Here is a 15,160-nt window from a genome sequence, read left to right as displayed (position 1 = left end):
CATCAAATCTTCTCTACTCAAGCCTGGTCCTCCTTACTTCTCTTTGAGGGTGCAGAGGAGGATGCTCTAATCACTATCAGAAACTGCAATTATAATTGCAAAGCACTGTGAAGAGCAACAACCTTAAAAATCTCTCATTTGTGCTGCAGCAGTGACAAATTCAGGGGTGGACTAAGGAGACCTAGAGCCCATAAAACAGACAACAGTATCGATGAAGTCTACTGCTCTGAAGAAACCAATGTCGGGTAAATTCCTGAACTGGAACTAAACATCCTTTGGGTTTTAGATACTGCCCTACATGCTGAATTCCAACACTGTTCCCATATCCTGATCTGCCACTAGTCTGTAGGAAGGTAAGTCCAGGTTTTCTGCACAGCTGGTTTGTCTCAGAAGAATCTGCAGCGCTGCCACAGTTTCCACATGGATGCCTTCACCTCATTATTCCTCAGGGTGTAGATGAGCGGGTTCATCACTGGGCAGAAGACAGTGTAGATCACACAGATATGCTTGTCGGAGGAAAAACTAGAGAAGGGCCGGAGGTAGATGAAGATGCAGGGTATAAAGAAAAGCGTGACGACCATCAAGTGTGAGGCACACGTGGAAAGTGCTTTCCAGTGCCCCTCAGTGAAGCGGACCCTGACTGTGACCAGGATGAACGTGTAAGATGTGACCAACACCAGGAAACAAACCAGGGATATTAAGCCACTGTTGGAGACCATGAGCCACTCAGTGACATGGACATCCATGCAGGCAAGCCGGATGACAGGAGGCACATCACAGAAGTAGTTGTCTATTGCACTGGGGCCACAGAAGGGGAGCTGGATTGTGAGTAGTGTCTGGACGATAGAGTGGAGGAAGCCCCCAGCCCAGCAGGCGAATACCAGGACCCAACATACCTGCCGGCTCATGATGGCTGTGTAGCGCAGGGGCTTGCAGATGGCAGTGTAGCGGTCATATGCCATCACTGTCAGGAGGAACATCTCTGTTGCCCCAACAAAGTGCAGAAAAAACAGCTGGGCTATACAGTCCTCAAAGGCAATGGTCTTCCTTTGTGAGAGCAGGTCCACCAGCATCCTGGGAGAGGTGACAGAGGTGCAACAGATATCTATGAAGGACAAGTTGCAGAGCAGAAAGTACATAGGTGAGGACAGCTTGGGGTCAGCTTTGACTGTCACAATAATGAGAAGGTTCCCCAGGAGAACCATGGCATAGGCCAGGAAAAAGAAGGCAAAGAAGAGGATTTGCAGCTCCCTTGTATCAGAAAGCCCAAGAAGGATAAATTCAGTCACCCTGGAGAAGTTTCCTAGTGTCATTGCATCGGGTTTCCACGGTGCGGGTGTGGGCACGAAGTCATGGGCTGGCCAGGAAGAGAAGGAGATGTGCTCCAAGGTTCATGGATGATGAGGGAAGGATGCATTACTCCTATTCTACCTGCTACAGAAAGCAGAGTCACATCATGAATTACAGTGAGAGTTTGCAGAGAGTACTTGCTGCCTCTCATCTCCCATCTTCCCACTCCCTTGTCAGGTTTCTGGTCCCTCATCCCCGAACTTACTCTGACCACTGTTTTCTGCTTTGTAGTGGATATGACAAAGTGCATACTCCCATTCTGTCAGGGAGGAGTCACATTCTTCTTTCATAGGATGAGAGACATGAACGCTGGAAAAACACTATTACCATCCTTTCACCCACTGGGAGTATAAAGTGCCATCACGGAAGGCAAGCACTTGCCATGCCCAAGCATCACGTCTACAATATATGGCTGAACCATGAGCTGTTCCATGCTCTGTTCCTAATTGCTTTCCTTTAAATTGACAAAAGGGTTCTCCAGTTAGCTTGTCAGCTCTGAAACTAGAGATACATGCACAGAAGCCAGGCCTGGGAGGTTCCTCACTGGTATTCCTCTCCATTGAGCTAGCGGTTGTCTGGTAGCTTGACTGCTGTCTTAGGCCTGGTGTTGACAGAACACGCTCTTCTGAAGAATGTATTTTCTAACATAGCATAAGCTGCAAAACACTGCATGCATTCTATGCTGCCTCTGTGTTACTCAGAGACATCTTTAAAGTTCTTCAGTGGATGTATACACTGTTTTGCAGAGCTTAAAATATGATCCACAGAAAAATGCTCATTTTCATTTACAATCACACCAGGAAATTCTTCAGCTGCTTATTTTTCTCTGAGAGTTTATAAGTCAGCAAGCAGGAGACTACTGTTAAGAAAGCATCTGATGCCTTTGATACATGCCTCTTACCTTTTGCTAATACCTGAGCAATTTCTTTGGTTACTACTCTATTCTCCACCACTTTGCAGTAGTTCTCAGAGTGCTTCTCTTTCCCATCAAACAGGATTGCCTCATGCATAACTCAGAATATATGACGGAAAATCACAACACTAGTCTAGAAATGGTCCCACTTTGTCCTCTCTCCCGAGGGCTCAGTAATCTTCCAGAGCTAGCATAGCTGCAGAGGGGATGACTAGCCATCTGTCCGTAGTGCCCCCCCATGTTGTACTAGACAGACACCTGCAGTACAGGCATCACAGCACTGGCTCCCTGTGTAGTCAATGAAGAGAAATAAACACTCTAAAGGTATGGCTCAGTTTACCTTGTTTAGAACATCACACTACAGTGATGTGCTTATACACTAGAAGACAGCACACCTGTCTGAGTATAAATGGAGAGCAGACACCTGTCCCATGCTGGATGTCTATAATGCAATCAATGTTAAATGAAGCTGCCTGAAAGGATCCAACTGGCCAAAATGTTACAGTAGCATTTACGTATTTCTGTACATTTTTCAACTGATTACCAAGCATTTCTCTCAGCCTTTCACATGGATGAACAGAACCACACACGTGCTTTAATATGCCATGGCTGATATGAAAAACACAGGCAAAGATGAGATTAAACAAACAAACAAAAAACAACAAGCACGCTACTACTGTACCCAGTTACTAAATGTTGTTACAACATGAACTTCCAAGTCTGAACTCCACAGCATTTGTCTTCTGAAAACATTTATAATCATTCACTTCAAATTTGTTTCTACTTTTCATCTGACATGGCATTGTTCCACTCTTATTCCTTCTGCTTGTAATTGCCACATCCTACTCTTGTTTAAGTTTCTTGTTGCATAGAAATTTGTTTCAGGAGATTTTCTAGCAATTTTTCTTGTCCTGGCAGGCTACAAACAAATTATATTGTGACAGTATCTATGTCCCATTTTCCATCTACCATTTAGTCAGAAATATCCAATGAGGCAACACCTCCAAGACTTTCGGAGCTGACCTCAGAGTTTCCTGCATCCCCCTTCTCAAACTCAGACCATCCTCACACAACATATAAATACTCCTGTAATGTACTGGATATGGAAGGTAGTTTTCCAGTAGTGGAGTTGGACCCGTGAGAACTGTTTTGTTACCAAACTCCAAGTAGCTGCCCAGGGCCTTATTAAAGAGATTTGGTGATTGGGTCCCTGGTGTGCAACAGCACAGCAATTTGTTCCTGAAGGCTGATGGGAAAGGACAAGACACCGTGCACTTCTATACAGTCAGGGGCCTTTTGTGTGAAAAAAAAAAAAGCTCCTAATAAAACAAACATAATTGTAGAGTCGTACTAACAATCCCTGCATTGAGAAATGTTGGGCACCAGGAAACATTGCTTGGATCAGAGGAGCTGCAGAGCTAGGCTAAGTTGCCATAGTGGGAAACTGCAGTCACACAGGGATAGACTGGACTCATTCACCATTCATTCACCAAGACAAAAGAAAGTCTAGGCAGACCAAAGATGTTGTCAGAGGTGGTGCGTCACTGAGAACTGAGGCTCAAGTGAAAAACAGCTTGAATTTGTTTCCTTGAACTCCCACTTCAGCATTTAAATGGTCACTTTTAAGCTTAGACAGGCTGAAATGGGCTCTGCAGTATCAAAGCAGTTTGTGTTTGGTACTTGACTTTATCCCTTTTAGAGATTCTTCAGTTTCCTTACTGGAAACAGCTGAGGAAAAATCAACCAAACAATAACATTCTTATTAAGAAGATGAGGAACATTTTCAGCGTTCAGCTAGGAAATGTGTTGTATTTCATCATGGAGAGAGATTTAATCACCCTATTTCCACTGATATACCTATTCTATAGATAATACTAGTGCAATACTTACAGAGAACTGGTCAAAATATGAAACTTCATCCAGGGTCTAAATAAAGCTATGAAAACTATCCTGATAATTCCTGTGGACAGTGGAAGAGGCAGTGTTTATAGATTTTAACAATTCTTGGATTGCTGTACTGATCTGCTATGAAGGTCACTGATGACATAAGGTCAAGGCTTTGGAAACGTGTTAGAGAGCAGGGCTCCTTTAAGTTGATCCAGACAAGAATAGCTGTGATTTTAGGTTTGTAGTGCATGAGTTTTGTTGGGAAATAAATTGCACATCTTACATTCGTTGTCATTGGTCAGCTTAGATTATGAGTGTTTTGGGGACCCAGAGTCAGGAGGGAGAAAAACACTGAATTGGATAGCACATTCACCAGGAAATACCAAATAAAAAAAACAAGTTCCGACTTTCCATTGTAGGAACGCTTTTAGCTATTAGCCTTGTGAGTTTTTACATCGTGATACTGACACTGAGCAGTAATAAGAGTAATTATTATTACTGGAAATTGCAGTGGCAGGGGAAGTGGAGAAGATTCCTCTCCTGTTACCTGCATCAGCAAATGACCAAACTAGCACCTAATACCAGTGTTTTAATAGCTAACTCATAGAGTCAGCATATGACAATGTGGTTTTCATAAGAAAGCATTTACTGTAAGAAGAACAGGGATATCCAGTGGTATGACTGTTCAGCCTGGAAACGAGGAGGCTGAGGGGAGACCTCATCACAGTCTACAGCTTCCTCACAAGGGGGAGCAGAGGGGCAGGTGCCAATCCACGCTCTTTAGTGACCAGCGGTAGGACCTGAGGGAGTGGAATCAAGCTGTGACAGGGGAGGTTCAGGCTGGACATCAGGAAGAGGTTCTTCACTGAGATGGTTGTCACGCACTGGAACAAGCTCCCCAGGGACATAGTCACGGCACCGAGCCTGTCGGAGTTTAAGAAGTGTTTGGACTGTGCTCTTAGTTATATGCTCTGAATTTTTGGGTAGACCTGTGTGGGGCCAGGATTTGGACTCGATGATCCTTATGGGTCCCTTCCAACTCGGGATATTCTATGATTCTGTGATTGCTTCTAGCAGCAGGCAACGATGAGCTTTGCAGACACCTTGGGCCACCATTGTGCAGCTGAATGGGCTACAGAGTAGCTAGCGTTTGCATGCTTGAAAGTTCACCCTCTGGTAACAGCAAGGTCTGCCTGAACATCATTTATAATATCCCGCACCTGGGACGGGGCAACCCTGGCTATACGTACAGACTGGGCGACAAGACACTGGAGAGCAGCCCCGCAGAAAGGGATCTGGGGGTTGTGGTTGACAGCAAGCTGAATATGAGCCAGCAGTGTGCCCTGGCAGCCAGCAGGGCCAACCGTATCCTGGGGTGCATCAAGCACGGCATTGCTAGTCGGTCGAGGGAAGTGATTGTCCCGCTCTGCTCTGCACTGTGCGGCCTCACCTCGAGCACTGTGTGCAGTTCTGGGCACCACAGTACAGGAAGGACATTAAACTGTTGGAGAGTGTACAGAGGAGGGCTACGAAGATGGTGAAGGGCCTAGAGGGGAAGACGTATGAGGAGCGACTGAGGTCACTTGGCCTGTTCAGCCTGGAGAAGAGGAGGCTGAGGGGGGACCTCATCGCGGCCTACAACTTCCTCGTGATGGGGAGTGGAGAGGCAGGTGACCTATTCTCCGTTATCACCAGTGACAGGACCCGTTGGAACGGTGTTAAGCTGAAGCAGGGGAAGTTTAGGCTAGACATCAGGAAGAGGTTCTTCACCGAAAGCGTGGTTGCACACTGGAACAGGCTCCCCAGGGAAGTAGTCACTGCACCAAGCCTGTCTGAATTTAAGAAGCGTTTGGACTGTGCACTTAGTCACATGGTCTGAACTTTTGGGCAGACCTGTGCGGTGCCAGGAGTTGGACTTGATGATCCTTATGGGTCCCTTCCAACTCGGGATATGCTATGATTCTATGACGCTATGATTCTATGTACATATTGGTGTTTATTTATTTGCTGATGTTTCAGCACAATCTGTCATTTTCCCCTGACCTAATATAACCTCCTGTTTCTCTCATGTTCCTATTTTACCCTGAAATGAGTCCCATCTCCCCAAAGGCTGCTGACTCAGCAGCTTGCTCAGTTGTAAACACATCATGTTAGCCCACGAAAACACACAAGATGAAAGCTGCCAATGCCATGCTGAACTGAAGGGATTGTTTACTCATAGAAGCTTGGAACTACCATCTCTCCTTTGTGCAGAAATGTAAGGAGACACCATTCTCCAAAGCTTGTAGGAGATAGTAGGAAAGAACAATTTCCCAAAATACTTGATTGTTACTCTTAATGCTGGGAGAAGCCTAGACAAATACCCAAGATACAGCTATGACATGTCTGAAGGTAAACACCACAATACCACCCCCCACACTCAGGTTTGATAGGTGACAATGACCTAATATATTTTTGACTGACAGTTTCCAAAGAAAATAAAAGATACATAAATCTATGAATTTAGCCTCAGCTCTATTCCAAGAAGCTACGCTAAAAACAGAGCAACATTACTGGAAAGTCCTTCCTGAACACTTCCCTTTTCCTCCCCATGTTTTTTTTTTTTTCTGAGCTCATGTCATTGTACAAGCTTGCACTGTGTTGTTTCATTTCTCACTCCTCTTCACTTTTCTGCTCCACAACTTTTTCATGGCATTTTTCACCTCTTCATTTCGGAGAGTGTAGATCAAGGGATTGAGCACAGGCGTGATGATGGTGTAGAACACAGAAATCATCTTGTCTGCTGAGAAGGTGGTGGAAGGGCGCATATAGATGAAAATACATGGCCCAAAGAACAGAATTACAACAGTGACATGGGAGCTGCACGTAGAGAGTGCTCTGAGACGCCCTTTGGAAGAGTATGACCTTAAAGAGACCATGATAATAACATAGGAAACAGCAAGAACAACAAAACAGGTGAGGGAAATCAGACCACTATTGGTAACCACAATGACACCAATGACATAGGTGTTAGTGCAGGCCAGCTTCAGCAATGGGTGAACATCACAGAAATAGTGGTCAATCTCATTGGGTCCACAGAATGGCAGCTGAATGGTCAGTAGGGCCTGCACCAGTGAGTGGACAAAGCCTCCCACCCAAGAAGCTGTCACCAGACAGCCACAGACATGTTTATTCATAACATTTGTATAATGAAGTGGCTTATGTATAGCAATGCAACGATCATATGCCATCACTGTGAGAAGGAAGATCTCAGTGCAGCCAAAGAAATGGCCCATAAACAGTTGAGCTATGCAACCCACAAAAGGGATGGTCTTCTTACCAACAAGAAGGTCATAAATGAGTTTGGGAGCTGTAACAGTAGAGTAACTTATGTCTAAAAAAGACAAGTAGCTCAAGAAGAAGTACATGGGAGAGTCCAGCCGTTCACTTGTCTTTATAGTGATGATGATAAGCAGGTTTCCAAAAATGATAACGGCATACAAGACTAGGAATAATAAGAAGCACACTTTTGCTATTGTCTTATCTTGTGTGAGACCAAGGAGGATGAACTCTGTCACATTGTTTTTGTTCTCCATAGACATCAAGTAGACAGGACCTGAAGTAAAGAAAAGAGCTGCCAGATACAGCATTAGAAATAGGATGTTATCAGTACACAAATATATTCATCACTAGTATGCTAAACACTAATCATATTTCCTTTGATGTCTTTTGGGAGGGGGGACACTTTCCATTTAAAATCAATGCTTCCCTCAAGGAATAAGGCTGCTATCCAACTCAGCATGTATTATTTAAGTATATAATAAGAAGCTCAGATTATTTATCTGAGGAAGGTGGTAGAAATAATATCCTCAAGAATACTAGTTCTCACCTTTGCCTCTTAAAAAAAAAAGATGACTACTAGGTTCCCTCAAGACCCACTTTTACCCTATAATGTCGACTTGGAAATAAAAAGTTGAACCAAAGGGACAATGCAGCTATAATTCAACTCCCAAAACTTTAGTCATGGCCTGAGGAAGGTCCCTGCTCAATAAGAGAATGTACTTTCCTTTTCAGTCCTCTAAGGGAATGCAACAGTACTGCTCCTTATCTCTCTGACTGTGACAGATCTGTATAAGCTGTCACAGAAAGAGCTGCCCAGTGTTTCCTTGGACCACCTTTCTTACAGTACATGCGTGAGCTAATCTGGAGCTAATTTGCATTAAAGGTGTGTTAGCAGAGGGACTGTATACCTCACCCAGGTCCTGGACTGAATGTTGAACCCCTCATAAATACATCTGGGTTAATGAATGCACCCCTGCTGACTCCCATACAGTATCCACAGTGTTCAATTTATATATGAAAACAGAGGTGGCGAGGATATAATAACCTTGTCTGTGATACCAGTAAGTTGTCTGGGGTCTGAATCCCATTTGATAATCACAGGTCACTCAGTTCTGTCTCCTGAGCTCTCTGCCTCACCCACTAGCTATACACATCTAGCACAGCAGAGAAAATGGTCTTTTAGTGTCTCCAACCCTATCTCCATGGTCCTCCAAGACCAAAGGGAAAGCACTGTGGGGAAAACCCAAGTGTGTGTGTTGTGACCACTGATTTCTGACATACAGCTAGGCGGGAAAATGTGACTGAGCACATAGGAAATGCCATCATCAGCTTCTGAGTCCTCTCTAACACTGACATCCTTTTGACAGATTATTATGGTAACAGGATATAGCTGGGGAAAAAAAGGCAACTAAAAACCCAAATTAAAACAAGGGCTAAAAACTGAGGTCTGTAATTGAGGTTTTTCTAATTCATAAAATGGACCTCACAAAAGTCACTCTACAGAATTCTCTATTTTTAAAGGTAGGATTTCACAGTCATGCTTGAACAGAATGATGTAACAATATCAGAGAACTTACACAGTTTATGTTTGCCAGTCTCCAAGAGTTTACTTGCTATTGCTGCTCTGATGACCTTCTCTGACCACTTTAGGTGGTTTCATCAAAATGGCTGAGCTGCAAGTTGCTGCTTAGATGTCACAAGAGCAGTCCACATCTCTGCCAATTCTGAAAACTACAGCAGCTGAAAAGAACAACCTGACTCTCCGTCTGCATTTCTCATTCTGCAAGAAACAATTTCTTAGAGCATCTGCAAGAACAGCTCTCTCTCACAAGATGGGGAAATTGAAGCAGAAATATTTCAAGTATATCATGCAGCAGAAGCACAAGACTACCTGGAGTAATGAGATCCCAGAGGCATATGAAGATTTCTTTGTCAGAAATCGTCAGTGGATAAACAACTAAAAATTGTACTTTGCATGCTGTTAAGGTAGTCTCTGGAGGGTGACACTGGAGTGCGGTCATCTAGACTGTGTTACATCGTGCATGCATTTGCCTGCTTGGTTGTTTGATGGCTGGGTTTTTAACACTGTCCAGACAGATAGACTTCATTTACTGTTGGCCATGTATTTCTTCTGGAAGCACTGCTGGTTCAAATAAACATCACAGCTGGCTGTTTGCAAGACTTTTATTTCTTTTAGCCTTGCAATCAAACATTCCAGGAGTAAAGGAATGACACATGACATTTAGATAAATTCTGTTTTCTAATTTCTAATTTTCTAATTCTGTTTTCCTAAGGTAGTATTTCTGATATGTGTTCTTATTCCATATTAACTTGTTCTTACTATTGCACGTTGACAGTGCAAATAAATACCAAAACTGTGCTGTGGACTGCTATTCCTTAGACATCTGGTCTGTACAAATTTGAAAGAAAAAAAAAAAGAGGAAGTAAAACAGGAAATCATTTCACAACTTTAGAAAGGATTGTGGTTAGTCCTCACTGCTTATCAGATATTTTTACTCAGACAATGCAAAACACAGAAGGCACTGTTTAATTCTTTAAAGTCTTATATGAATTCTTACCAACGTGTTGACAAGTCTAATATTATTTTCAGTGACACCTTCCATAAGCTATGATCAAACTTTTGCCCAGCAGCAGCCAAAAGCGAAGAAACAAAGTTAAAAAATAAAATAAATAAAGAGTTATAAGCCCTAGCTTGGGCTAGGAACACCTTGTAACCTTAAATCCTACTTAAGTGATGTTAAGGTGTAACACAGGTGCAAGCATTTGTAGAGACCATAAATGAAAAAATAAAAGGGAAGTGCTTCAGTTACTTTTGCATAGTACCATGCAGGTACAGCATAGGCTATGCACATGGAAAAATAAAGACACGTGATTCATCAGTACTGTCATTACCAATAATGAATTCTATATCAGACGTGCTTGCAGACTATTAAATAGATAAGGTTACTCTTAGGTTTATGAAGTGATTGTTTTCCATATTTTTTTACCGTAGGTATTTGATTCTTCTTTGATGAAACCTCAGCCATGGCTATGACTGTACTGAGACAAGTGCACTCTGTGATATGCTCCTCCATCCTGGTCCTTCAGGATTTGTAAGGGTTGGGTCTATAGTTGGTGTGCTACAGACAAGGCCAGTGTGTACACCTCAGGCACTACAGCAGCTACAGGGCAGATCATGCAGCATGTTTCCCCTCACTGTAGACCAAGTCCATGATAACAATCTCCGTAAAAACAGTGCCTTCAAGAATACCTGGAAATACTACTTGGAATGCTGATTTATTTTATAAGTGATGATGATATTTGAATTGTTGTTTAGGGTGGAAATGAAACCACCCACAGGGAAAAAAAATCTCTCGTATATACATTTTAAAACACAATTTTGCAATGTCATGGGCTGAAAACTTAGTTCTGGTGAACTTACCTATCACAGAGAAAGCAGCAATTTCTTTAGTCACATTTGACTTTAGTATTTTGCTTGCTCTAAATCTTAGCAATTCTAATTTGAGAAGAAGGAAGAATGAAAGGATCTTTTCAAATTGTTTTTCCCAACACTGTATGAATTCTACCTAGGACTGATTTCTGATGCACTCTGGGGTATATTTTCAAGATTTAACATCTGCTTAATGAAGCTAATCTAGACAGTGGTCAGTATAAATCTCTCTATATATAGGCAGAATGGCTAAATTAGAGAGATTAAATTAGAGTACCTTTACAGAACCCTTTATTTTTCCATTGACTAGGAGGAGCCTAAGTAAATTAACATCACCAGGGTAAAGTTAACTTCAGGGAATAATCCTTTTTGTGCCCTGAAAGTAGCTCAGAGCTTTCCCTAATGCCATCCTATTTTTTGTGTTATGGCTGAACTCCTTATTCCTAGGCATTTCTAAATTTCTACAGTTTCCCTTTCCAAACATGGTCACACTCAAGCATGTTCGTGGGGCTTCTTTGGTTCAGCCGGTTCCAGCTGTAGCCCCAGCGCAGTACATGTCACTCGTAAATAAGTGAACTACATCTTTAAAAAGACTTAATAGCCATTAACACTTCCAGCTTACCATTATGCAATCAGACCATCAGAGTTCCTTTGGTCAAAGATGTCCAGAAACCAGTATATTACACTCTGCACAGAGTTTACAAAAAAAAAAAAAAAAAAGGCACTTTTAGAAGAAAATTATCAGCTGTATAGGATGCATTTTAGTATGGAAACATTCCCAGTCAACTGGTATTAAACATCACCAGTGCGAGTTGTGCCCAATGAAACCATGATCAGTTCTCCCTGACTGTGCAGGTGATCTCTTAGCAGAGAATGATGTGGAATGATTCAGTTAATGCAAATTTTTGAGCCCCCATTTAAAATTACAGCATAATCAGAAACTCTTGTGCAGACAAAAAACATCAGCATCTACAGGAAACAATGAAATGGAGAAAACCCAAGATTACTCTCAAACCCACAAACTAAAAAGGAAATGGGGAAAGTTAGGGACTTTTCCTGTGCTTACAGTTGTTCTAACTGTGGACCAAAGATAATCAAGAAGAAGGGTAAAATTGAAATGGGTCCTTCCTTTTCCAGTATATCTTCATGAAAAAACAATCGATAAGAACAACGACATATTGATTTCTGCCTAGTCTTACCAAATTGTGATCCCTCCCTCCCTCCCTCTCTCTCCCCCTCCATCCCTCCCTCCCTCCCTCCCTCCCTCCCTCCCTCCCTTCCTCCCTCCCTCTTCTTTTAACTTAGCACTCACATAGCTTTCCTACAGAAAATAAAAAGTCAGAATGGCTGCACATATACAGCTGTACAGTACCCAGTGGAAGAGAAACAGCTGGGCTCCATTCAGGCCAGAGCAGAACTCAAAGCAAACCCCATCAGTCTCAGTGTCACGTTTAAGCAATCAGTGGTTCAGAAAGGAGTGACCAAATGATAAATGATCAAGGAAAACTATACGGCAGGTGGGAAACTCCTAAGCTAAACCAAGATGTATATTCTTGAAAGGATTGTAAAGACCCATTCACAGCACAGCCAGCTTCACTGTGTATCCCTCTTGGTAAGGTCCCTGCCATCACCACCAAATTGCATTTTACAAAATATTCATCTGCCTCACCCCATCTCATTGACTTATGTCACATAGAACTCTGTATCTGAGCTAGTCATATCCACACTTCTTCTGCCTTCGCAGAGCAATTCATGACCAGCTTAAGCTGGCTACTTAAGGGTGTGATGAATTACTTGCTGGAGGTACGTATTTCTTTCTGCTGACTCTAAGAGGATGACAGGAACAACTAATTCAGTGGGGGATTTCCACATGATATGTCTTACCTCTTAAAGAACGTTTTCAGGACAGACTAAAGCTGTATGATATGATGCAATCAGTTGCAAAATAAAATAAATACCATATAGACTGCTAACATTTCGAAAAGGATGGGAATTTTTACCCTCTCATTATTGCATGCATTATCCCCTAAAACTTCAGGTGGTTAGTGGGAAACAAAAGAATAAATACAAAATTATCTAATCCAGGGCTGCAGAACTAGCCCTGTACATGGTTCCAGCAAAAGATAACAGACAGTTGATAACTTCAGTGAAAATTTATTTTTGTATTTTCATATTTGTTCAAGAAGAAAGGAAAAGAGAGAGGAAAGTAGGAAGAGACAAGAAGTAAGTGAACAGAAGAGAAAAGAAAGATGGATAAGCTGGAAAAGTTACCTCCTCTGTATTTGGAGGCCTAATTTTTTGTGTAGGGGCTGTGTGGTTTTATCTCATCAACATCTCTGTTCCCTGGTAGGGATGTGTTAGAGCACAGGGTCTTTAGAGAAAACAGAATGGAAAGCTTCCAACACTTGCTTAGGAGATGCCTTTTACAGTATAATCCCATTTAACTTAGTTTCTTGCTTTCCTTTGTCACAAGTGTATCTTGGTATTTCCTGCCTATGTGAGAACTGCTTTGATGGCCTGTCTGGATAACGTAGCCTGTGTGCACTGAGTGTTACATTCATAACCCAGAAGCAGAAAGGAAGGCTGAGAAGAAAAGCATTTAAGTACTGCTCTTCAGCCTTCTCTGAGGATAATCTCTCACCTGGAGGGCTCTTGGGGCTGCAGGAGGGAGACATAGAGGCTTAGTGAAAGGAAGGCATGAAAGGAAGGGGCAAAGGAGACATGAATTCTGTCCTGACTGAAAAGGTTAAACAAACATATTTTAAATAAATAGTCATGAGTCAATGCTAATGACATTTTGAAAGCATTTCAGTATTTCTCCACCAGAAATAACAGCCAATGGGTTAGCTGAACGTTAAACTGGACAAGTGTGTGCAGTGAATTAGTCCAGTTAACCCTTTCCAGAACCCTTCCTTAAACCAGGCTGAGAGCTCTATGGTTTTCCTAAGCATAGAGGCTCATTAGATCCGCTGCTTTGGCTTTCTAGTGCAGTGAGTAATAACACAGTACTTTTAGTGTATAAAAACGAATAAAAACTACGTGAAACACAAAGCTTCATTTTAAAAAAATGTAAAAGATTCCTATTGGTATAGAGAGAGGCACCATCCTCTAGGGGTGGCGAAGAATTACCTGTCATGGTAATCCTTTAGGTAATCCTTGCAGGTTGGGCACACTTCTCTCACCAGTGGTTAAGATTAAGCTAAGTTCCCACAGAGACAGAAGTCACTTCTTGATGAGCCTTCATCAAGTCCTATTTTGCATGAAATTTCATCACTGAAAATCCAGTGAGCAAAGCACAATGCAAGAACTTGCATGTTTTAGCAAAAGTCAGTGAATTATAAAAGAAGAAAAAAAACCTTCTTTTTACAACTGGGGAAACCAAAGGCAGCAAGTCAGCTATTTTATGCCTATGGAAGTCAGCTGATTTGATTTTGACTTTGTCACTCTATGCTGTCCTATGGAAAGACACAGATCTTTCCAGAAGTGGATTCATCTGATCTACCTTGGACCTGGTTTTAGGATAGGATTAAGCCTGAAAGGGACACCTATATTTTGAACAAAGTTACTTAGGACAGACACATCTTGCAGTCAGGAAGGGCTTCTTCTTTCTTAACATCCACAGTCAAAGGAGAGTCCATGAAACAAAGCACAGTGAAACGAATGGACATGCTAACTCAGGCATCAGTTCAACCATGGCCTCAAACTCATCATTGCTCTGAACTCTGCTGTGTATTTTTAGCTTCTGCCTTATGGATGTGAATAAACAATTGTTTCTGCCACTGATTGTTACTTTGTTTTGTTGAAATTTATTGAAATATAGCCTGGCCCAATAACAACCGAAGAAATGTAACCGTCTCCTGGCACAGAATGCCAGTAATCCACACAGTGAAAATGGAAACCCCAAATCAATGAGGAGATCAAATGTTGCTCTGGGTGAAAATAGTCCTCTGCTTTAAATATGAAGTCCTGGCCAGGTTAATGAGGTTTAATAGAGTATTGGGTAAGAAAGTCTTATAGTCTTTGGGAAAGAAAGAGGAACAACAGCTGACAGAAGTCAAAGATTAATCCTCAGTTACCTGGCATGCTAAACTAATTTGGGCCAGACCTGCTAGTTTTTGTACCCAGTGATACACATGGCAATGATTGGGCTAACATCATACCCATCTCCTTTTGTTTCCCTAGCCAAATGGACTACTAAAAGAGACTTAGCGCACAGGTTCAAATCAATGGGAATGGAG

General features: G+C 42.2%; 2 protein-coding genes across 4 annotated transcripts in view; both read right to left on the bottom strand.

Moving 5' to 3' along the window:
* Positions 1–137: 137 nt before the first annotated feature.
* Positions 138–3,973, bottom strand: LOC310900703 (olfactory receptor 4E2-like). The gene has a single exon (XM_083839075.1). The coding sequence runs from the start codon at positions 1,311–1,313 to the stop codon at positions 387–389; it is 927 nt and encodes a 308-aa protein (XP_083695201.1). The 5' UTR covers positions 1,314–3,973; the 3' UTR covers positions 138–386.
* A 172-nt stretch (positions 3,974–4,145) lies between these two features.
* LOC310900702 (olfactory receptor 4S2-like) overlaps positions 4,146–15,160 on the bottom strand; it is a 28,404-nt gene continuing 17,389 nt past the window's right edge. The window contains exons 1-2 of one of the 3 annotated variants that reach the window (XM_083839073.1): positions 9,049–11,533; positions 4,146–7,763 (exon numbers count right to left, since the gene is read on the bottom strand). In XM_083839073.1, the coding sequence (XP_083695199.1) occupies positions 6,796–7,731 (936 nt within the window). In that variant the 5' untranslated portion in view covers positions 7,732–7,763; positions 9,049–11,533 and the 3' untranslated portion in view covers positions 4,146–6,795. Of the gene's footprint in view, positions 7,764–9,048; positions 11,534–15,160 lie in introns of those variants that run through there. The other 2 variants (XM_083839074.1, XM_083839072.1) reach the window with 2 other exon arrangements.

The sequence above is a fragment of the Anser anser genome (assembly GCF_964211835.1).
Source record: "Anser anser genome assembly, chromosome: 5".
NCBI lineage: Eukaryota > Metazoa > Chordata > Aves > Anseriformes > Anatidae > Anser > Anser anser.
This window is presented reverse-complemented; position numbering and strand designations above follow the sequence as displayed.

Coding starts and splice junctions, on each gene's coding strand:
- LOC310900703 (XM_083839075.1), bottom strand. CDS start 1,313: ATGACACTAGGAAACTTCTCCAGGGTGACTGAATTTATCCTTCTTGGG.